The 25395-nt window shown below is 41.1% G+C and overlaps 1 protein-coding gene across 2 annotated transcripts in view; it reads right to left on the bottom strand.

Annotated features, from left to right (window-relative positions):
- Positions 1 to 25395, bottom strand: part of LYPD6 (LY6/PLAUR domain containing 6) — a 110657-nt gene that overhangs the window by 16009 nt on the left and 69253 nt on the right. The window contains exons 2-4 of one of the 2 annotated variants that reach the window (XM_049712496.1): positions 15677 to 15725; positions 11211 to 11399; positions 3515 to 3613 (exon numbers count right to left, since the gene is read on the bottom strand). In XM_049712496.1, the coding sequence (XP_049568453.1) occupies positions 3515 to 3613; positions 11211 to 11328 (217 nt within the window). In that variant the 5' untranslated portion in view covers positions 11329 to 11399; positions 15677 to 15725. The remainder of the gene's footprint in view (positions 1 to 3514; positions 3614 to 11210; positions 11400 to 15676; positions 15726 to 25395) is intronic. The other variant, XM_004276819.3, reaches the window with a different exon arrangement.

The raw sequence follows: 25395 nt of genomic DNA, 5'->3' as shown, positions 1-25395 counted from the left end.
CTGTAGGCGCCAAAGTCAATAACAATGTAATGGAGGAGGAAGTACTTACATAACACACATTTCAAAAGTCAGAGTGACAGGGAACTTGAAATTCAGTCAATCTCCTGAGCAATTTGGGATGCAAGCTTATTCCACAGAGATAAAATTCAATATTTACACGAAATGGTTTTTTCACTTTCAACCAGTTGTTTTCACATCGCGTGATAACTAAAACCTCGTTAAATAGATCACAAAATAAACCAACAGAAAATGAGGAACGTCCCAGAAAGTCAGGACATCTTCCCACAGCAGTTACTGAGCTGCCCTTACCAAGCCTGTTGGTAGTCCTACGGCTGCTTCAAACAAACTAATAATAAACAGAAAAAAAAAAATGTAGGCTTACTCAGTAGTTTTCAGTAGGCACATTTTATAGTTTAATCTAATAATAATAGCATTATTTTCACTGCTAAAAAAAATCTGGAGAGAACCCAGAGGAAATGTTGATGGTTCGTGGCAAATGTGGCTGGACAAGAAGGAATTATGTCTTCTCAGTCTACAGCGCTAGTCCTCGCTCCTTACCTGATGTTCAAGGCCCCACAAAAATAGCCTGGATCCCCTGTCCTGCTCCTATTATTCCCCAGCATATTCTGCTACACCCAGTTCAGGTCTCCCCCTGTCCACTGAGCCCACATGGGTACACTCCATGCCTCTGCTCTGAGTGACTTACTGGAAGATATGCTCCCTTCACTCTGCCACCCGCCTTGCCCACCTGTCGGGCTGCTGCCATCTCCCCAGCCCGGGATGCTGTCACTGGCCACCTCACCCCCCAAAACTGCAATTCTTCCCTTAAACTCCCAAGCATTTAATGCCATGTTTCCTCTGGCACATGCCTTTGTCCTGCTATTTTTGACATTTGATATGTTCAGATCTTATCTCCCAGCTAAACTGCCAGGTCCTTGAAAGAAGAAACTTGATTCCTATCTTTCACCGCATAATCCCCCAAAGGGTTTGGCACGGTTGTTCTATGGCAAGAATCTCAAGGCATCACTTTCCATTTATTCCTATAAATGTCAGGACAAAAAGATAAAAAAGGGGAGAAGGAGAAATTGTGTAAAGACCTGAGATACTTCCAGGTGTCTGTACTTCAGAAGGATAGATTTTGACCTCGAAAGAACACATCAGGTGGAACTTCCTCATTTCCAGAGAAGAATTCAAGCAGAGTGTCACGGTCTCTGTTTTCCCCCTGTGACAGAGGTAGACTTGTACACCTTCAGACTTGAAACTGGGCCTCTGTGAAACACAGCCCTAGGCCCAAGAGAGCACCAGTTCACAAAACCTCCTTTTCCTTTGTATCATCTCTGCCAGGGCAATACGGAGAGAAGCGCTGTCACGTTTCCTGTACAGTAGCTCTAACCAGTGGCAACAGCTTCAAAAGCTCATCTGGCAGCTTTGTCCTACCAGGAACCAGCCCAAAGGTTATTGGCTACACAAGCAGATTATCCTGTTTTTGTCCAGAGTCACTGTTTACAGTAGTTCTCGAATTTTGCTGCATATTCGAACCACCCGGGGGGAGCTTTCAAAAATTCAAATGCCCGGCTGCACCCATACCATTTAAACATGAATCTCTGGGAATGGGCCCAGGCATCGGTGTTTTCACCTGTGATTTCAATGTGCCGCCAAGTTTGAGAAGCAGTGGTTTAATCAGGTCCGTCAGCAACCCGCCCAAACGTTCACCCTGTAGTGGTAATGTTAGAAAACACCGCTGGTCCGGAGTGAGCGCGTGATTGCAGAAAGCAACGTGGATGGAACTTCTTTTTTTTTTTTTCCGGTACGCGGACCTCTCACTGTTGTGGCCTCTCCCGTCGCGGAGCACAGGCTCCGGACGCGCAGGCTCAGCGGCCATGGCTCACGGGCGGAGCTGCTCCGCGGCATGTGGGATCCTCCCTGACCGGGGCACGAACCCGTGTCCCCTGCATCGGCAGGCAGACTCTCAACCACTGAGCCACCAGGGAAGCCCGGAACTTCTCTTTGATTACCTGGATGGCTGGACACCTAGCTTGTGAATAAGCCGATCGTCAGTGTCTCCACATTCTTCTCTTCCCTGTGGTCTTTTGGGACCCTAACAACATTCTCTACTCCTCAAAGTAAATAAGAAGAACCTAGAAATGACAACAGTGCATTTTGCTTTCTATGAGTGGGGAGAGGAGCTCCCAGTGGTTTCTGTCCCTGACTGTTCATTAGAATCACCTGGGCTTTTTAAACACACTGGTGCAGGGCCCTAACCTCAGAGACGTAGGCTCAGTTGGTCTAGAGCTGTGGTTCTTAATGCCTGGTCTCCGGACCAGTAGTATCTGCATCACTGTGGAATGCTTTAGAAATGCAAGTTCTCAGGCCCCATCTCAGACCTATAGGAAGGAGGGGGAAGGCAGAACTAGGGGCAGAGATCTGTATTTAAATAAGCCCTCCAGGGAATGATGGTCATGCCGAAGTTTGAGAACCACTGGTCTAGGCAGGACGCAGGTCCAGGTGGTTTTGAAAAGACCCACAGGTATTTCTCCTGGGCAGTCTGGGTGGAGACTCATGGGTTAAATAAATAGCACCGGATTAGGTAGCTGACACCTGTCCTTCATTGCGGTTTTCATGCTCTCCTGATGTTCAGTCCTCCAGGGGAAACAGAGTGCCTTCTGCTGGGGTGAGTAGAAGAGCTCTTGTGTTACATTGAAAAATAACAGATTGGTGTTGCTGTGTTCAGTCATTTTAACAACTGAATTAGATCAGCAGCGAAGCCCATCTAACTACATGCTCAAACATTTGTCAATAAAATATCCCATCCTATCACCTCCCCATCAAATGAATCGACTTTCCTTCAAACACAAAACAGCCAATTAACAGTGACTCCATATCCAAATATAACCATCTTTTTTACTCAATAGGATAAAAGAGATCTGAACATGAATACGAAGCATCTACTTCATTTTGAAATGGGCCTTTGGGTCAAAATTTCATGCTTTGATTGGGCATTCATCTCATCCCTCAAAGAGAACTTAATAGTTTAAAAAGCTCAGGGTTTTTATTTGTGCGATGATGACATTGAGAATTCTAGCTTTCATGCAGTCTCGGGATAGAAGCCTCTGGCAAGATGTGTAATAAATGGGATCTTTATATGAACAGCAACTCATATTTTTACTTAAAGGAAGTTACTAGGCAATGACTAATGCTTCGAAGAGTGGATTACAGGCTGGCTGTTCTCTTCTTATGTGGCATTTGTCGGGCCTGGGGGTGAGAAGTCTCACTCACCTCTTTTGGAGCTCCAACGATGCTTCATAAGAAAGGGGACAAGTCTATGGACCAGTTTATGTCTCTGACAATGTTTGATGATAAGGTACTGATGTGGCATAAAAGATCTACTAATAGCCTTAGGCAAGAGAAGTGGTTGAGATTGCAAGCATGCCTCTCTCTATACAGGCATCATAGTCAACAGGCCATTCACTCGTGGACAGCTCTGGGCAGCCCAGTGTGTCTACTGAGAGTTTACCTCGAGGGCAGTAGATGTCTGGAGCCCATCGGTTGCACTCATAATTGTCTGCTGCCTTTTCACAGGTGAAACACTTAAATCCACCAGGATATGGTGTGGCTACAAAAAAAGAAATCAAGAGAGAAGATTAAGTTTTTAGACTGAGCACAGAATCCTGCATGGTGAAGTGAGACGCTTTTATTTTTTAAAAAGGATTCTCAAAATAGCCTGGCAATTTCTTAAAAAACTAAACATGCAACTGTCATATGACTCTGCAGCTGCACTCTTGGGCATTTATCCCTGAGAAATGAAAACCTACATTCACACAAAAATCTGTACACAAATGTTTATAGCAACTGTATCTAACATCCCCAAACTGGCAACAACCCAGATATCCTTCAATGGGTGAAGGTTAAACAAACCATGGTACATCCATACCATGGAACACTAGTCAGCAATAAAAATGAATTATTAATACATTTAACAACCTGGATGAATTTCCAGGAAGTTGTCCTGAGTGAAAGAAGTCAATCCCAAAAGGTTATATACTGTATGATTCCATTTGTGTGACATTTTTTAAATGAAGGAAGTATTAGGGGTTGCCAGGGGTTGCAGTTGCCAGGTAGTGGGGGGAGAGTCAGAGGGACATGGGTGTGAGGCCAACAGGAGGAATCCTTGTGCTATTGAAACCGTTTAGTGTCTAGATTTGGTGATGGATACACAAACCTACATGTGATAAAATTATGTAGAACTAAATACACACACATACACACACACACACACACACAGAATCACACACAAATGAACACAAGTAAAACGGGGGGATAAAATTATGTAGAACTAAATACACACACATACACACACACACAGAATCACACACAAATGAACACAAGTAAAACGGGGGAAGTCTGAATAAGACCGGTAGACTAATGTATCAGCGTCAATAACCTGGTTGTGATATTATTCCACAGTTTTAAAAAATGTTACCGTTGGGGGAAACTGGGTAAAGTACATATGGAATCTCTGTATATTACTTCTTACAACTGCAGATGAATCTACAATAATCTCAATAAAAATGTCAATTAAAAAAAGGCACTCTGGATTTCCTATGATTTACTTTTATGTGTCAACTTCTGCAGACATATCATCGTGTAAATAAATATAAATATTAGGTTCAATCATTAAAAATTTCTTGATGCTCGATCATTTCTTACCTATAAAATTTCTTTGGTTCAATCGTATAATTTTATCTGGTTGGACCTGATATGGTTAAGAGTCTCAGGGGATAGCAAATACCAGCTAAGAGTCTTCATTGCTAAGATACATGCTGCCTGTGCAGAGGTGAACCTCCTAAGGGGCCCCGGGGGCCCACGGCCAATGTCTCAGGGCAGAGTGCTGAGGGCACATGGGGATGTTCCGGGAAGCTGCTCCTATCTTTCCCCTCCATTCCCCACTCCTGAGCTGCCTCTTCCTGCCTTCTGAAGGGATTGTCCTCCAGGTACTTGTATTCTTTGCCTTGCATTTGTGTTCAGGTGGGATGCATCCATGGGAGTCAGGTTCTGGAGAGTGCCCAGCATACCAGGGTCTCCTTGGTAATTAAGGACCAGGATCCAAAAGTAACGTCTGGCCAGGCCATCTCTGTCCTTTTCCCTGATGTACTTTCACTTGGTGCTTAGTTTTAATCATTTGCTTACTTTGTTGCTTAGAGTTTCGCCTTTCACAGACAGAACTTGTGTGTGTGTGTGTGTGTGTGTGTGTGTGTGTGTGTGTGTGTGTTAATCTGTAAAACTACCTGGCCTCTTTGAAAGCTGCAAACATGCAAACACTTCATCTGCAGGAGCCAACTGTTCTCCCTCGCAGATGGCTGAGCCTGCATGTCCCACTGGCGGAAATAATCATCTCAGGGTAAATTACTTTGCCCACATGGAACCAATGAAGTATGTTATCAAAAATAAATGAAGGAGGAGGCAGCAGCTTAAGGCCAGAATTATGGGCCAGATATAACTTTGATTTTCACCTTGCTTAGAATAACTGCCCATCCTCGCATTTGCTTGTAATAGTTCACAGAGCTGACCCTGACAATACCCAATAACCTAACATGATCAAAAGTCATAAACTGTCTAAAAAATACAGGTAACTGAAACTTTTAATGGGCCCATTTGAGAGTTCTATGTTCCTCCAAGTGGCTGGTTACTCAAGTTCATAAACAGAATGATGCTGAGAGCAAGGATCCTCTTAAAAATGAGGGATGGAAAGCAGCCTAGGCATAGCCATCCAACGACTGCATTCCCAATGAGGAAAACTTGCTCTGGTTAAACATGCTCTATCATGTAATTATAATAAACAGAAATCAACTATTTTGTAAAACTACACATAGAAAATTTTTATGTCTTCACTCCCTAGATGGGTGGGTTATACTCGAGTTAAAGATTCTAGTTTAGGTAAGTACATGCCTGAAGAATTTAAAATAAATAGGTTCTTGGACTTCTCTGGTGGTTCAGTGGTTAAGACGCCACGCTTCCAATGCAGGGGGCACAGGTATGATCCCTGGTTGGGGAACTAAGATCCCGTATGCTGCACCCAACCAAAATAAATAAATAAATAAATAAATAAATAAGTCCTCATGTTCCAAAGGCATTCAATACTCTTATGGACATTTTAATTAGATTATTTTTATAAATACCATTATTAAAAACCATACAAAATATTTTAGGAAATTATCCTGATTGGATACATTAAAAATAGTTTCACAATCCACTTTAAATTATTTAATATATAAATAAGTGTAAAAGACAGAACTTTAAAATAGTTTGTAAGATTTGAAGTAGAATTATTAAAGCAGGAATTTTAAAGAAAAGATGTATATAATTTGTCAAAGAACAGCATTTCTCAAAAAACGATCGTATTCACTAAGGTTTATGACGGCAAGCCAACCATAATACTTCAGCTTGTGTGATTAATTCACTAGAGTATCCAATTTTATCTGTCTGTCACTGCAGCCAGTAAAACTTTTAGCTGGAATGTTGGATTAGCTATTCCTGGAAACTTTCCCATCAAAGAGATAAATTAAGAACTTTGAATGAAGATTGACGACCCAGCTGTTCCAAGAATAAACGTATTGAAAGCCTAGCACTAATAAGTTGTAGTGTTCCCAAATTTGGATTAATAGACTCTTCAAAATTATCTTTTGCAAGACTAGTGACATATTAAATTAAATACTGCCATTTCTTATACAAGTAGGCCTGGACTCTGAAATTAACTCAAAGTGTGTCAAAATTAAAACAGGAATATGAGCTAAAACACTATGGTAGCAAAATGAAGCTCTGTTAAAAATCATTTATCTCTGAATGTGTTTATCAGCATGTATCATTGCCAATTAACCAAATGATCTCCTTTCCAGTGAGTTTTATTTTTAAGTCCACAACTTCATATCTGTTGCATTCTCAACAATGACAGTCTAATATTTGCTCATAGGAACTTGTATTTACACCTTGGAAGGTAGTACTGATCAGTGAATAATCAAACCCTTTCAGTGACAAATCTCTGAAAACAGACTCAGCTTTCAGTCGATAATTACAGCACAATACCAAGAAATGGTCCAATTCCCCCCTCTGGAAATATTTAGCTAATAAACAAGGTCTTCAGATGAACAACTATCTCCAGTAACTTGCTAACTGATACTGAATCTGATAAAGAAGGTTTTTTTCAAAAGGACGGAAAGAGGTTTCTAAGAGATGTGCAGTTTTCTTCTCTGTGACTTCAAAGCATTACAGAGCAAGTAGGGTTTCAAATCGTTGTGGCCCCAGCTGCGAATGAATCTAATTTGGCTCCTGATCACAGAGTTAATAAGCTTAGTATTTCAGGGCATAAGTATTTCAGGGCATAAGTCCTTGGTCCCTCAAGAGAAGGTTATTGTAAAGAAAAAAAGAAAAGCCAAAGTGCCCAGTTACTTCCTGTAATATAATCTGTCCATTAACTCTCCTGGTCAGCCATGGTTCAACCGACCATAATTCATTTGTAAGGCATCGGAAAAGATTTCGTCTTTGTTTCCATCCCTTGGAACTTTTGCCAGGACAAAGGCCTTCAGTTACCAAAACCTTGGTGAGAAGAGAATCTTGTTTTGAACTGTATGCTGATGTGTAATGCATCCAAACTTTCTTCTTTTTCATTCTTACCAAATTAATTTCCACTGTTTTTGGAAACTGGATGCAAATACAAAATTTCTAGAAATCTAATAAATTGATCTTCTCAGTCCACTAGGCAACAACATATTGTCAGTATAATTTTAATACCATGAACATATTTCTGATAGAAGTGCATTTCCTGGTACCTTTCTAGAAAGTCCCCTCACTCCCTAAGACTTAACGTAGTGTAGAATTATGGGAAAACTTCGCTGGCTTAAACAAGCCCCCTGTAGAGAGATAGGCTCTTTGGTCCACATAATTAAGGAAAGACTCAGAATATGCAACCAGAGGAAAACTGAACTTCCCAGGAAAGATTTCTATTACAAGGAATGAAAAGGAGGCCAAGAACATGTTGAAGTCACTTAGGATGTTAAATTCTGCTATCTTGTACGAGGTCTAACAGCCAAATAAGTAGCTTCATGTCTCTTAATACAAACTCCTGCTTCAAAGGTTTTTATTAGGCTTTGGTATTTTAATCATGGGCTAGGAAGAAATTCATCATTTTTCACATGAAAAAGAAAAAAAAAACCCATACACATGATAGAAAAGAATGTTACTGAGGACAGTGCCTCAAGTTTGAAAGCCATAAAGTTTATTTCTTTTAAAGGCTTAGAAACTTCAAAGGTTAGGGAACCAGAGAGCAAAGGAGATTAGTCATGGGAGGCTGAACTTTCCCAACCCGGGTTCCAATCTCATCCCACTTGCTATCTCTGAGGGCCGTTCGGGGCCCAGGAGAAATGAGTTTATGTTTGTCTGGTGTGGAAAACTTCTGTATCTTCTCACATCTCCAGCATCAGCGCGTTTCTCCTTGGGCAGGTTCTGAGCAGTATCTAATATTAATGGAATCTGACTCACTCGCCGACCCCAGGAAAGCTGTTTGTGTCTCCATCTACAAAGTGAGGCAATTAATAATTCAAAATCAAAATAATCCCATGCTTCCTTCATATATTTTTTGTGGTCTATGTTCTACAGAAACCTGCTTATTTGTGGAGAGATCGCTTCATCTAAACATAGTCTACTGGGTGCTGCTTAAGGGCAGACAACCATGACCGTTTAAAAAATCAAAGTGTAAAAACAAGCAAACAGCACCAAAAACTTCTGAAATAGTGCAGAGAAATGTGAAGTTAACTCTGCTTTAAAGTGGTCAGAATAAACAAAGTTATGGCCAAGGAGGAACCATGGACAGGAACTTGAATCCTGCAAGAACTTATATTCCTTGTGACCAGTTATGGAGACTCTGAAAGAGAACTCAGCCCAGACCTGCTGGTGAACCATCTACATACAACATAGTTTAGGAACAGCTGCTTCTACCCTTCTCTGTATTCCAAAATCACATCAGAATACTCCATCAATTCTTTGTTTACAGTGAGCTCTCTTTAACCAGGCCATGGCTCTATTTAATCAACATAGGTCACATGAATGGAACTTTTCCATCAATTTCTAAAGAGCACAGGTGATTGCCCCTCCGGCCTGGCAGAGCTCATCCTTCAAAGATCCCATTCTGAAATGGACTTTCCAAATAGAGGTCCACTCAACGCCCGCCAGCACTGACCCACCATACCCCTGAGGCACAAGCAGAGTGTGTTTGTTTTGTTCTTGGTCACTTAAATCCACCCCCCTTAATTTTCCTTTCCACCCTGCGTGTACAATCACAGCCTCAGAGAAGGCCAGGCGTGGGTCTGTTTTGAGGCCCAGTGACTTCTGAGTCTGTCACTGAAGCGGACAAAGAATTCCGCAGAAGCTGAAAGTCCTGGCAATCAAACCCGAGAGACTGAAACCTAGGTTTTTGTTCACCAACTGTAATAAAAAAGCATGGTTGTTTGGAGAAAAGAACAAAATGCAATCTTAGAAAACAGAGAAACTATCAAAGCACCTTCTTTTCATGAATGTTACTAAAATAAACTGCCCTGCAAAAACAAGCAGCTAGATAAGCTTTCCATACAACTAACCAGTAGGCACCAGCCTATACTGGTGAGAGCGTACAACAGCAATAAGTCTAAAGAAACTATTGGCTGCCGGTTAAAAGTATATCTGGGAGGGTGGGGGGGACGGAGACGCAACAGGGAAGAGATATGGGAACATATGTATATGTATAACTGATTCACTTTGTTATAAAGCAGAAACTAACACACCATTGTAAAGCAATTATACCCCAATAAAGATGTTAAAAAAAAAAGTATATCTGGATTTAAAAAATTAGTGATGTACCTTCAGCATCCTCAGTTTACTGTCTGAGCCAATTAGCACAACATCATAAGTAACAGGCATCTGATTGCCTGTTATGTATGTGCTAGCATTTTACAGATATCATTTCTAGTCCACAAAACAATGCTATAGGGTATGTATCATTTTAACCAAGTTAGAAATGTAGAAATCAACACTTTAAAGATTCCCCTAACATTTATTGAGCATTTCCTATGGCTCACAGTGCTAAGTGCTTTGTATGCGTTCTTTTATTTAATCTTCACAAAGTTAGGGAACTTATTTCAAGTCAGAAGGCTATGAAGCAGCTGAGGGAGGTCCTAACCCGAGGTCAGGTGGACTCCAAGCCCCTGTGCACTCCTTGGACCACCTCTCATTCAACCAGAACACGGAGACGTTACATATTCTAACCATGTGGCATTGAAGGAGTCCAGGTGACTGCCTCCACCTTGTAGATTGCAAGATCCTCAAAAGCAAGGACTATGGTTGATTTGTCTTTACATTTTTCACGCCGATCACAATGCTTGACACACAGTAGAGGCTCAAAAATGTTTGGCGAACAGAACATTTCAAAAGAGTAATGCACCTTGGGGCGAGTGCTAAAGGTCAGCCCTCGCACTACATACCCAGCTCAGGGGCATTCCAGCAGAGAGTCAAGCAAAAGTAAAAGAGATGAGATAAATACAGAGATGGTGACCAGTAGAGAAGGAAAGCTGCTGTGTTTCCCGAAGTGTGATCCTTAGAATATCGGCAACAGCGGAAGCACCTGAATTTCTTGCTGAAAGCAAAAATCCATGGGGACCACCCAGATAGATGCAGTCAGACACTCCAGAGAAGGAACCTGGGACACACATCATTATACACTCCCAAGATAATTCTTAAACACAGGAAACTGAAAGGGATAGGGAACAGGAAGTGGCGGGAGGCAATTATGCTGAAACTGAGAATTAGATGCACAGACAGGAAGGCCAGCTATTATCTTGCTTATAAAGGCCTGATCTTTTACAAACACCTTCCTCCTGGGACTTGGCGGTTGACTTTGATAACTGACCGAGGGCTGGCAGAGTCAGAGGAAAGGGTGTTTAGAATCAGAGCGACCGAGGGTACAGGGAACAGAGAAAACAAGCCTAATCATTTACCTTCAAATACAAACACCCTGTAAAAAGGGGAGGGTAAAACACAACGCATGTTTCTGTCGCATGCGCACCCCCCGCAATTAAATCACCAGGTTTCGCCTGAGCGGAAGGCTGCCTCCTGCCGGCCATTTTTCAACTTTCAAATCTTATTGGGAGTCAAGTGACATTTCTGCAGTGAAGAGAACAGAGTCTTACTTGAAGGGTGGAGGTAGATTATGTCTTTGACGGTGAAGTCTCGGGACTGAGCAGCTTTCAGACAATCAGCCAGCAGACTCAGAAGCAGGAGCCAGGCCAGGGCAGGGCCAGCTTCCATGGCAGACCAAGGCGTCACTCATCCAGCGGGCCCGGGAGCGGGGACTCGGGACGGCGGAAGAGGACTTGCACCTGAAATACGAAGCCAGAGTCATGTCAGTGTCCAACTCGGGAAAGCCACGGAGACTCGGCCCAGCTCCTGTGATGGCGGGATGAGCTGGGGAGAAACAGGGAGCCCAGGGCACAAGGAAGTGGGTAGACATGGAGAGAAACTTTACAGACTGTAATTTTAGAGTACTTAGAAAATTTCACCCCAAATCCATTCTTAATTAGGTTGCTAAAGCTCCACTGCTAGCAGTGCCCTCTAACATCCAGCAGAGATGGTATCAGGAAAGATTGAATTTTAATGAAACCCAGCTCTTTTTGCCAGGAGGAAAGGGGTTGGCTGCCAGAATGCAACAATAAATAAGTCAGGTGCAGAAGCTCAGAAGCATTTCCTTGATACCAGCGAACGCCAGGTATGAGAGTGCAGCCTTACTGGGTCATGCTGTACAGGCTAGACTTTCCCATTTGGAAAAAAAAAAAGAAAAAAAAAGGATATGTAGGTAAATTGGCCTCTTGTGAACCAAGATGTGTCTTTATAGCTCAAAATCTCCTCAACATAACTAACATTATTGGCTGTGTACTGGTGAATTTCTTTATATATATATATATATATATATATATATATATATATATATCAGGTAATTCTCCTCATAACCCTATGAGGTAGGCACTGTTATCATCCCATTGTGAGTAAACTGAAGTCCAGCAAATACATAGAGGAGTTGATTTTAACCCAGGCAGTCTGGCCACTGAGGCCACATTTAATGGTGATACTATGTTCTTCCAAAGACTGAGTCAAGGTATATGAACAAAACCTGAAGAAATGAGATCAAGGTGTCACTGTAACACTAAGCAATCATCATTCTATCCTTTATTTGGACTCTTCCCTTTTCAATTAAAACTGAGAGCAATAAAATTTTACTAGGGTTGAATTATCCAGCTTACTTAGAATGTAGATATATATCTTAATTTATATGCATTGTTCGCTTGCCATTTTATTGCTTTTCTATAGAGTCTGTTCCTCATGTTCTATTTTCCGAATACCATCATTCTAGCACCCATGCAAGGGATCAAGTTAGATATTCACTTTATTTTAAACTGGTTAAAAAAACATAATTTGGACATTTTGTTTACAAAATTTTAATACAAATATTCAATGACATTTTAAAAACAGCATAAGATAATCCTAAAATTTTGCTGTCAAAACAAACAGACCAAGAGTAAATATATTAGAAATCAAAATCAATAGAGAAAATCAATATCAGACTAATCAGATATCAGAGCACAGTACAGAGTAATATTATTCAAAACAGGATGATAGAAAGTATAAAAATGAATTCAGAAAATGAAACACTCCAAGGAGCTCAGACATAGAGCTATTTCATGATAAAAGCTATTTTTTTTTAATTACAGAACAGGAAAATATTAAATAATAGTAAGATAACTTTATTAAAAATTGTGAAAAGATTAACTGACACCAAACAATGCACGATACACTCAAATTAACTCCAGATGGATTGGTGTGTTCTTTACTTTTTTCAACTAGACAAATTGTTAGAAAATAGAGAACTCTTATCACCCTGTAACAGCTTGATGATGCCAGCTTGCCAATTTCATGCTCACTACGCCCTCTTCTGTTTGCAATTTGGTTCCCCCAAGCAGGTTTGCAATCAGAAAGGGAAGGAGCTGCTCGTTCACTTCATAAATGTGACTGCCAGGCACTGTGCTAGGCACTTGGTTAAATAATGTGATGAGAAAACAAATATCAAGGATCTCTTTCCCTCTATGAGTGACAGGCACAAACATTATCTAATCTTAAGCGAACGCAATAGTTCTTCTGTGTACCTCCATCAGGTCGGGTGAAGCTGTACCTGAGGGACAGATTTGCACAGAGGCCCCTGGACCCCTGAATGAATTGCACCAACACCTGTGTCCTCACAATCTGGGCTCAGTTCGAGAGGAATGGTGAGGAAAGGTTTCTGGTTTTATTTTGAATAATTTAACATTAAATATCAACTAGTTGCCAACCTAAGTTCTTTTTAATGTGAAACTTAATGTCAACACATACCAAACATTGCAAGTGTCTCGTTTCCATTAAAGCATTTCTCAACCACAGTATTCCTTCCAGTTATTAATTTAAAAGTCTCCCTCTGCACAGTCTTTGCATAAGCATTATGTATTACTTAGTGTCATCTGAAATGAACCTTACTGCAACCTCTGTGGCATGGCTACCCATCCAAGAGCCTTCATTTTACAGCTTGTGTTGACTATGTGTGAGTGACATACAGAGGGGAGGAGCTAGATGCCTGGATTTGAAACCTTACTCCAATACTTTCTTGCTGTGCAACCTTAAGCCAGTTACTTAACCATTCTGTTCCCCAGTTTCCTCATCTGCGAAATGAGGATACTACTACCTACCTTAAAATGTACTATGAGTTGGACACAGAGAACAGACTTGTGTTTGCCAAAGGACAGGGGGTTGGGGGAGGGATGGAGTGGGAAGTTGAGGTTAGCAGATGTAAGCTATTATATATAGAATGGATAAATAACAAGGTCCTACTGTATAGCACAGAGAACTATATTCAATAGCCTATGATAAACCATAATGGAAAAGAATCTTTTAAAAATGAATGTTTTTTTATATATATATATATATATATATGAATCACTTTGTTGTATAGCAGAAATTAAGACAACATTGTATATCAACTATACTTCAATGAAAAAAATACAGCTTTAAAAAAATGTGCTATGAGAATTAAATAAATTAACATGTAAAACACTAAGAACAGTGTCTGTCACACAGTAAATGCCACGTATTAACAGTATTTCCCAATATTTCTACTACTATTGTTTTGTTCAAAATCAGTCAGTATAGTTTTCTAAGTGAAAGTAAACATGGTACAATTAACTTTGGTTCAACACAAGCACACTTTCCTTAAATCAGAAAAATATGACAATGCCCCAAACTACTAAGCATGACAAATCACAATCCATATGTCTCCTCTACCCCACCTTTGGTCCCATGGCCAGCCAGGCAGGGACAAAGCCAGTGGGGAGAGGCCTAAATGCCACCAGCATTTTAATATGCTGAGGCTCACAGAGACCCAGGGATTTCTTGCCATCCCTGTCAAGGAAGCAAACACGTGGGTGCTGGTCTTCTACACCCTCCCTGTATTTACAAGGCCTATGTTCCACCCCCATGATCTCTACCATAGCTGCCTTAGTTAGATTTTACTTGTGTAAAAGATGTGGAAGGAGCACAGGTCATGAGCACACCTTGTACCCCTGCCAAGGCCCACATCTCCAAGCGTGCTCACAGGTCCTACACACAGTGAAGTATCATGGATGAAGTTAAAACAACCATTTCATTCATTAAAAGAGATTCACCTCTACTTGGCAAGCTTGATTCTTTAGGCCGGATTCGTTTAGAGAAAGTTTTCAAACTTGGAGGGTTCAACTACTTTTTAACCATGAATTTTATGTGTTTAATGCAGAGTTTTCAAATTCTGAAAGTAGTTGACACTTTGTCATACCAACACATTTTACTCATGAAATTGTTCCTTCTTTAGCAAAAAAATGTATGTATTTCTAGGCTTGTTTATGATTAGAAAAAGGACTGAAAGGACAAAGACCAAAATGATGTGGGATTTCAGGTAATTTTGATGTTTTTCTTTTTGCTCAATTTGCATGCTCAAAAATTTTTGATGAGCATGTATTACTTTTATAAAGAGGAAAACAGTTTTTGGAAAAAATCATTCTTTTCAAAAAGTGATTTGACAGAGTAATTTCACTTTTTATGCACAAACAGAAGTCATCTTTTCACCCAAAGCCAATGAATATAACTTTAAAAATGCCCATGTCTCTTCTAAAATAAGAGTCCATATTTGATAGAATGTTCCCTCCTTCCCTCTTTTGCCACACCCTTCACCAAGTGCCATAGGCCAGGTGCTCTTACAGTAGAATCTGTGCAAGGACTAAAGGTGCTAAGACTATACGGGAAGAGCAAGCCCAGGACAACGAGGGTAAAGGAAAAAGAGAAGGAAGGAAAGGGAGAGGGAGAGAGAGAAGGAGGGAAAGACAGACAGACAGACAGAGTTAAAATGAAGCTAGGAAATATAAAGCAATGTGATCCTAGGTTACTATGCAGCTCACCACTTCATAACAAGCCACAGAGAGATAGAGGATTCCAAGGAACAGCTGCACTCAGTGTGGCCCACAGAGCGAGAAGGGAGGGAGAATTTATGTCTTCCTGTCTCTTGTCTCCCATTGATCAAGGTCCACTCCACGGAGAACCCACTCACCTGTATTTCAGCAGCCAGAGTGGAAAGTCAACCCCGTGTGGATGGACCGCTGACCAAGAAAGAGAAAGAAGGTACCAGTCACAGGAATCTGAGATAACACTTGAGGTTTATCTCTAGTGCATGTGCTATTAATCCTAGTAAACACGCTTTTTTTTTTTAAGGATCTGTTATTTTTATTTTAAAATTTTTTATTGAGATAAAATTCACATAACATAACATTCATCATTTAAAAATAATACAATTCAGTGAGGACTTTTTGTATGTCCATAATATTGTGCAACCATCACCTAGTCTAGAACATTTCCATCACCCCAAAAAGAAATCTTGCACCCATTAGCAGTCAGCCCCAATTCCCTCCTCTCCCCACCCCTGGCAACCACTAAGCTACTTTCTGTTGCTATGGATTTGCCTGTTGGGAACATTTTGTGTAAAAGGAATCATACAACATATAGTCTTTCATGTCTGGCTTCTTTCACTTAGTATAATGTTTTCAAGATTCATCCATGCTGTAATGTGAATTCGTACATCATTTTTTTTTTTTTTTTTTTTTTTTTTTTTGCGGTACGCGAGCCTCTCACTGCTGTGGCCTCTCCCGTTGCGGAGCACAGGCTCCAGATGCGCAGGCCCAGCGACCACGGCTCACGGACCCAGCCGCTCCGCGGCATGTGGGATCCTCCCGGACCGGAGCACGAACCTGTGTGCCCTGCATTGGCAGGCGGACTCCCAACCACTACGCCACCGGGGAAGCCCCATCATTCTTCTTTATGGCTGAATAATGTTTCACTGTATGGATATACCACTCATCAGCTGATAGGCATCTGGTGGTTTCCACTTTTTGGCTATTGTGAATAATGCTGCTTTTAACATTCATGTACATTTTTTGTGTGGACATATGTTTTCATTTTTCTTGGGTATATACCTAACAGTGGAATTGCTGGGTCTTATGGTAACTGTATTTAACTTTTTGCAGAACTGCCAAACAATTTTCCACTGTACCATTTTACATTCCCATCAGCAAAATTTCTCCACATCCTTATCAATACTTACTTTCATTAAAAAACAATTTTTATTATAGCACCATCCTAGTGAATGTGAAGTGCACTGTGTATATTTTTTGTTTTTTTTTTTTGCGGTGTGTGGGCCTCTCACTGTTGTGGCCTCTCCCGTTGCGGAGCACAGGCTCCAGACGCACAGGCTCAGCGGCCATGACTCACGGGCCCAGCCACTTCACGGCACGTGGGATCTTCCCGGACTGGGACACGAACCCGTGTCCCCTGCATCGGCAGGCGGACTCTCAACCACTGCGCCACCAGGAAAGCCCCTGTTGATTTCTTAAATTGAATTATTATATTTTTATTGTTGAGTTGTAAGAGTTCTTTCTATATGCTGGACTCTGGACTCTTTTCAGATGTATGATTTGCAACCGTTTTCTCCCTTTCCCTGTGTTGACTTTTCACTTTCTTGAGGATGTATTTTGATACACAAAAGTTTTTAATTTTGATGAAGCCCACACATTGCTTGTATAAATAATTCCCTTATACAAGTCAAGCCCAACACAACACAACACACAAAAAAAGATCTGCATAAAATGCACAGTAAAAGAACTTGTCTACTTTATAGTAGCCAGAGCTATTTTCCCACTGCTCTTTTCCATGAGAAAACAGGATGGGCCGGACTATTTATTAATATCACCCAACTGCTTACATTCCTGCAGTAAATCATGAAGCACCACTCACTGTATTAGCATTTTCTAGGAACTGAAAAGTGAAAGATGAGTGACATGCATTCACAATTAGTCTAACTGCTACTGAAATATGGGCTCTGCTGATGGGGATGTGTTTTTTCTATATAGGTTCTCAGTAGTTGATGGAACTTTAATCCCTAAACCCCACAAATACCATGTTGGACATGCTCAGTGATTTGAAGGGTCTTTTCTAGGACTTTGATGTTTTTCCCTGGAGTCCACTGTGTCTTTGGAATGTTCTAGACATTTAGAAAAGATGTTGTGCTTCCATCGTGTGCACTGCTATTTGAATATGCGCTGAGGATTCGTCCCTGACTACAGCTCTCTTATGAAGTACACTCTCATTTTCACAGCTTTGTGACCTTTCATTTGTTATTTATGAGCTTTTGCAAATCTAATACCACTCTGACAGATTTAATTTGTGCTCTAAATTACCTTTGCATGAGTTAACTCAACTGCTGGTTTTATTCCAATAGATTACTTGCTACACTCTGAAACAGAAAGAAAAAAAAAATAGTTCAGCATCTATTAGACTTCCTCCACTTGGGAGAAAGTTGAAAAGAGTTGCATTCTGATTTTTACTCCATGGTACTAGATAGTATAAAGGAGGATTTCTAACTCTAGTCAGATTTCTAACTCTATACTAGATAGTATAAAGGCGGATTTCTAACTCTAGTCAGAGAGGCAAAGTGATAGAACCATAACACAGGTCAAGTTTTACAAATCTACATTGTAATGGCTATTTCATATAGAATCCATAAAACAGAGATTACTCCCAACTCCTGAAACTGGTCACTGGAAGGCAGTGAAGCACTTCTGGAAGTTACATTGACTAAGGTACCAAGTACTAAATGACAATGCCTCGATAGTAAGTCAATATATAAGCAATTGTGAAGTAGAGAACTAATCCCAATCTAAATGTCTTTCAGCGCTACTCACATTAAAATTGGAAATGCCTTAATACAAGAACAAAATGGAATCCTAAAGCCTAAAAGATCATGACAAATCTTATTTAATTTTCAATATATATAGACTACACTTTGTGCCTTAATGACTTGAAAAAGTTAATCCAGCTCCCAAAAGTATAAACTAAAAGCATGATGTCACAAAACTAAGTCTACTGAAATATATCATTTTGACCGCAGTACCCTACCCTTCTCACAGTTTGGGGATTGCTCATAACATGTGGTGGTTTTAAAACACGTCTGCAAATTCATTGACGTGTCACCATTAAGAGGTGGGGTCTACATCTTCTTCCCTTGATTCTGGGCCAAACTTATTGTTCAGTTGACCAGCCTGTGGTGGAAATGACACTGTGTGACTTTCAAAGCTGGGTCATAGAAAGTGATTCAATTTACACCCAGAGCTCTGGAACACTCATGCAGAAGCCAGGTTAGCAGTCTGAGTGCTCTGAATGCCATGCTGTGAGGAAGCTCAAGTAGTCCAACAGAGCTATTGAGAGTTCAGGAGGAGAGACAGCTGCCCTGCTGGCTGCCAGCTGCTCCAGCCCCCTGCCCTCCCCTCTATCCCAGCTCCAGCCACTGTCTGGTTGCCACTGCATGGAGACTCCAAGTAAGAACTCCCTAGTCAAGCCCTTCCCATATTCCTGACCCACAGAAACCATGAGATAAATGAAATAACGGTTACTGCTTTATGCCACTAGGTTTTGTGGTTTGCCTTATCTGGAACATAAGGATCTGGAGCAGGAGATTTAATTAGGAACTACACAGTTCTGCTCATGAAGATAATTCACTTTTCACATTGGTTGCAAGGTACAGAAATCCAAATCAAACAAGCTATAACCAAAACTGAGGGGAAGGGGGTAGGGGGAAGAATTTTACTGTTTCACTTGACTGTCCAGCTTAGACAGCTGGACTTCAACCCTGTTATCAGGCATTTCCATCCCTCAACTCTGCTTTATCCCATCTCTTGCCTTTGTTCTCATTCAGGTCTTCTCAAACTGTGGCCAACAGTAGCTTCAGAAGCATTCCCAGCGAGGCCCTTTCCAAACTGTTCCAGGGAAAGCCTTAAAAAGGAGGGAGGTCCATCCTTGGACCATAACTGGCCAGGGGAGTGTGGCATTCCAATTGGCCAGGGCTGGGCCACTAGCACGTCATTGAGACAAGCACACAGTGTCAACTTCATGGAAATCGCATGGTTTGAGAATATAGGAGACATTGGTTTCCCAAAGGAAAATCTAGGTGTTATCAGCTGAAGAAGAAAAACTGGATGATGGGCTAGCAGAATCACACAGATGTCCACTACAACAAACAACACAGACTTCTAAGTAACCTCATTAGCCTGGAAGTGAAAAATAAAGCTAACAGTAGTTCACGTGGACATTTCTGCAAATGCCAGAAGGTGGGGAGGTTACCTGTTGACATGATTTGCTTCTGTAGAAGTGGAATATCACTCCATTACAATGTTCAAATCAAAATATAAGGTTTAAACAATGAAAATACAGGTCAAGTGGGCATATGGAATCAGTTTTGGCCTATACGTTCCCCTTCGTATGGGAATGGTTCTTCTATTGACATACGTCATGTGTTGCTATTGGGAAGCACCTTGTTCTCACATGGTCCATCCTACAGGCCACTGTCATTTGGGCCAGGGTTGGACATCTGATCCAGGCCAAGCCCATCAGAGTTCTTCCTGGTATTTTTCAAGCCAGAATTGGGAAAAGACAATCAGCCCTCTCTGAAACAGAAGCCCCCAAGAAGTAAAACTCAGAAACATGTGTATGTCCTGTTCCTCCCCATGTGGAAGGAGAAGATGAAAATGAAGCTTGCAGGCCAACAGAGACAGAGAGGAGAGATGCAGAGAAGAGCCCAAGCTACATGCAACCCTTGCCTTTTTAGCCAATTTTTAACTCTTCCCTTAGAAGCTTCAGTCTCCATCCAATAAATACCCCTTTTGTCCAAACTAGTTTGAAGTGGCTTTCTGTCCCTTGAAATCAGGAGCCCTGACCAATTCAAGAGTCTTCCAAAAGGGTCCAGACACCAGGTTATATTTTCCTTTGTAACAATTATGCACTTTACAATAATATATCTTTAAGGCCTATCAACTAAAAGGTTAGAGTTGGTTTTTAAAAATGTCAATAATAGAAAACCAAGCAGAGATTATCTCTTTTAGACTTCATAGACACTGATGTTTCATTTCCATAACCTACAGGGTGATAGATTTTTACATATTCCCAATTTAAATTGAGGATCTATTTGCATAAAAATCAGTGCTGTAAAAAAGTGTGTATTTCTTTTTCAGGAACCTCTTGGCAAGGGCTTGAGTTATAGGGGAAAGCTACCTTTCTATTTTGCCCCAATGTGATTTAAAGGTCAAATGCATCAAAAATGCTTCAATTCCTGAAGGATAAATGATGCTGGTTGAGTATGCCTAGCAGTATGTTCACATTTCTAAAAGATGTTGCATTAACTCTCTTCTGCTTGTTGACTGTATGCTTGTTTGCTTCCTCTATCAATTTGAAGGTTCTAGAGAACTGACGAGAAGGCATTTTGAAGTGCAAACAGCCATAAGGGGATAAAGTCAAAGAACTCTCCAGGCAGGAATGGGACACCGGTACATTTCAGCTACAGCCTGCCATTTTTTTTTTACTTGGGAGTAGTGGTTTGGAGAAATTTTTGCTTTTGTGTCTTTTATTAAATGTTTCTCTATGTTTAAAAACGTCGTGTTTTCAATTTATTGTTTTCTAGGAATTTCATCTTAGAAACCTTCCAAAAATGTGAAAGTTCAAAATGTACTCAGAAACAATATGATAGTTATAAGTGGATTAAATTGCAAACACATTTGCTCTTGGGTTCAAAATAACCCAGTTCCAAATCCAACATTTGGATTCCTGGGCATATGCCTTCCACCTCTTGACCAAAAAAGAGTTATCTTGGTACTGTACAGAGGCAGTCTTCTCCGTATTTGCAGTGGTGCGTTCATGTTTCCCCTGCTAATTTAGAGTGTTTCCAAAACTTCAGTAATAATCGGTTATAAAGCTGACACTGCCTGCTGTGAATCCATGGGGAAGTTCTGCAGTGTTTGAACCAAGTTTTACTGGCAGGGACCATTGCATGGTGTTTGGGGTCACTTTGTTTCGGTTTTAGAGACCTGGTGTGAAGATTCTTTTTGAGACCTTGAGGCCTATTCTTCATATCACTCCTCCCAGTTACCTTTGGCCACTGCCACGCTCACCCACATTAAGTGATGTCTGCCTCTCCTGCCTCCTCTTTTCATGTTCTCTGAAAGCCAGATGTAAGCAAATGACCCCACATCTCTAACCTCTTCATGAACTATTCCTTCCATTGCTTTATGCATGGACTAAAGCCTGGCTCACAGAGAAAATACCACTTCCTCTTGGACTTCTGTGGTGGAGGGTGCTCATCCTTCCAAGCCCCATGGATCCTGGGGACAGGAGGTCACCAAAATGCCTCTCCCTCCCACTGCAGCCTACAAAACATTGCTCTTTCTCTTCAAACGATTTTCCTCCTCCTCTCAAAGGCTAAACCAACTGCCCTTGTGGCTGTTGTGAAGCGGTTGGAGAATATTAATACGGCCCACCATCAACCATTAACAATGACTCAGACTTATCTTGATTCTTACCCAAGATTCAGAAGAACCAACCCATCTTAAATCTTATTTACTGTCTTGCATGGAATAGGGTTTTTCCCAGGATTCCAAGAATCCTAATCAAGTTTTTGTCAAAATGGCCTTGAAGATTGTTTCCATTTAGCCATGAATAACTCAAGTTTAAGAAGACTGTGTAACTGCTAGTTTGATAGGTGTGGTGAGCCCCTTCAGGATTTCTTACAGTGTAGGAAAGCCAGCCTGTGCTCTCTCTTCTTGTGGGAAAAATGAAAAAAGGAAAAACAAAAATCAAACAGCCAACATTGAAACAATGGCTTAAGTAAAAACCCTATGACTATATTTTTTTCAAATCACTGGGTTCTTTGTAGCTAACTATAGACGGTCCCCAGTTTACAATGGTTCAACTTAACGATTTTTCCACTTTACAATGGTGCAAAAGTGGTAAGCATTCAGTAGAAACTGTATTTCAATTTTGAATTTTGATCTTCTCCCAGGCTTCTGATTGACAGGGCTGGTGATACGCGGTACCATCCTCCCTCCTGATTCTAGGCAGCAGCCGTAGCTCCCATCAGCCATGCCGTCAAACAACCGATACACTTACAGCCATTCTGTATCCAAACAACCATACTGTTTTCCACTTTAAGTACAGTATTCCAAAAAACTGCATGAAACACTTTATTATAAAATAAGCTTTGTGTTAGATGATTTTGCCCAACTGTAGGCTAATGCAAGTGTTCTGTTTAAGGTAGGCTGGGCTCGGCTATTATGTTCCGTAGGTTAGGTGTATTAAATGCATTTGTGACTTAGGATATTTCAACTTATGATAGGTTTTTCAGGACCTAACCCCATAGTAAGTCGAGGAAGACATGTACTAAATCTTAACCAATGTTTCTCATTTAATAAATAATATGTTTTTTAAAAGCAAATCTATCCATGCATTCATCCTCCAAGTTTCTGATCACCAGTACCTTGAGCTACACACAGTATGTCTCTCTCCAGATTGCTCAAAGATCATCAATTTCATTTTTGTGAAAGGGTATTGGGGTCTGCTAAAACTCACAGTGTAAACTATAACTTGACTTTTCAAGAACACAACAAATTAGCACAGTCATTTTGAGGAAGGAAGGATTTCCTCAACCTGGGTTTAAAGGCACAGGAATGTATCAAATGACCCCCTAACTCTATGTCATTGAGGTAGGCATTCTTCCTTTGTCACACACCGTCTTCATTTATAAGTCTCCATAAATAATAGCTACTAAAGTAGTCTACTATTGTAGCAAAACAGACTCTAATAAGATTTTATATAGTATTCATTCAGGCAGAAAAAGATGTAGGAGTTATTAATAAAATAAAATTGTCCTTGATAATAGAAACTTTTTTTGTTTTTGTATCTAAATGAATTCCCTTCTTACTGAGTAGCTTCTTTTGGATAAGGAAATGGAGGTATCTAGACAGACCCTGCTCCCTGACTGCTGACACTGAATTCAGCCATGTGAGAGTAAGATTCCTCTCCCCTATTCCTTTTTAATGTCTTCCTATTTCTGTTCCTCAATTGTCCCCCTTGTTTTCTATTTCACTTGTTAACTCATTCATTCATTCATTATCCTCCATCTAGGTGGGTATAGATAACATTTTCTGTTAGATTGGGTTGGCCAGAAAGTTCGTTCGGATTTTTCTATAAGACGTTACGGAAAAACCCAAATGAACTTTTTGGCCAACCCAATACTTGTTAATAGCTCCAGCTTAACACACAAATTCTTCAACTCTATTAGTAAAATCATTACTGCAAATTCTTAAAAATCTCTTTAAAAAGAGAGATGATGCATCTTTGAGTCATTTAGTCAAGCGTGATCATGGTATAATGTTGACCTTCTGTCCTTACAACCAAGGCCACTTGTCTGTAAGATGCCAAGTAGAGGAGCCAGCTAACACAATGACTGCGCCAACCCTACACAGGCCCTTTGGGGAGGACGTCACAAGACATTATCAGTGAAACCCAATCAGAAGTCCATATTCCTTCCTACCAACAAAGCAGCTTAACTGGAAAAAGGAAGAAATGGAGATAGGGATGACCCATTTCATTTTATAAAGATACACTTAACCTCTAGGTTCATACGAACAATCATTCAAGTATACTAGTAATAGGACACAGGAAATAAGAGGGATTGGAGAGAACAAAAGATGTTAAAATTCCCAAGTGTCTTAGCCAGAGGTGAATTTATCATGTAGTGAAGGGTAAGCCTCAGGGGTCCCTGATTGCGTGGGCCTCTGCCAAGACCCTTTCCTAATATCAGGATTCTAATTCATATATTCTTTTTCTTAAGGAGAGGTCCCCCCTAAAAACTCTGGATCAGCCACCCCTGGCCAGAGTAATACAAAAAGCAACTTTTACCACTCCTGATATTCTTGCTTTTTTTCCTGCGGGGAGTCAGGTTAATAAATAAAAATATGTGCTGTCGTCATTCTACTCTCAGGGAAAGGACAAAAAGAAAAAGAGGTAAATCCAGCACATTCCCAAAGGCAGGCCTTCTCAAAATTGGGGAAGTGGTATTAGAGCTGGAGAAAGCAACCAACCAAGTAACTCCGTCCCTCTTGGCCGGTCCTGCAGCACTGCGAGTGGGCAAACCTCCTAGAACCACTCCATGGGAAAAAGAATGCTAGGGCGCCTCTAAGGCGATGGGGCAATTAAAGTCAAGAGAATTAACACGTGCTTTTTAACTACTTTAAGAAGGGTCAGAGAAACAACATCTTATCACCCAAAAGCAGGGGCAGAGGCACTGGGACTGGAAAGGAGGCCACTCTAAGGGGAGCCACACGGCCACAGCCAGCAGTGGCACGCAGGGCTGACCGGGCACTGGGCAATAGAGCAGAGAGGGTGTTAGTGCCAGCTCCAGAGCCAGGAAGACCCCAGACCCCTCTACCTCCCACCTAGGATTGTTTTGAGGACACACAGATAATGCCTGGATGACTGTGGAGCAGTTCCTAGGGGCACAGGTTCTGGAGCCAGCCCAGGTTAGAATTTTGACTCTGCTCCTGATAGCTGACTGACTGTGGGCAGGTTTCTTAAACTCCTCTCTGTACCTCAGTTTCCTCATCTGCAAAATGGGGGAAATCATACTGCCTATGTCATAGGGCTCTTAGGAGGACTAAAGGAGATAATACACATAAAGCACTTTGAATCATACCTAGCGCATGCCTGCCGGCTAATATAATTCCCCAAATCAGTGTCTAGTGGCCTAGCGAAGCATCCGGTTACTCATTTGGGTCTAGACACTGGTTCGGAACTGTCTTCTCTCCAGTCTAGAAAGGAGATGTGAAAGGTCTTCAAAAAGGAGCCTATGCAATGTCGTGTTCTATCAGGAGAAATCGAAAGCCCAAGTTGCTTGTC

Source organism: Orcinus orca, chromosome 7, assembly GCF_937001465.1.
Source record: "Orcinus orca chromosome 7, mOrcOrc1.1, whole genome shotgun sequence".
Taxonomy (NCBI): domain Eukaryota; kingdom Metazoa; phylum Chordata; class Mammalia; order Artiodactyla; family Delphinidae; genus Orcinus; species Orcinus orca.
Note: the sequence above shows the minus strand (reverse complement) of the source record. Positions and strands in the feature narration are given on the sequence as shown.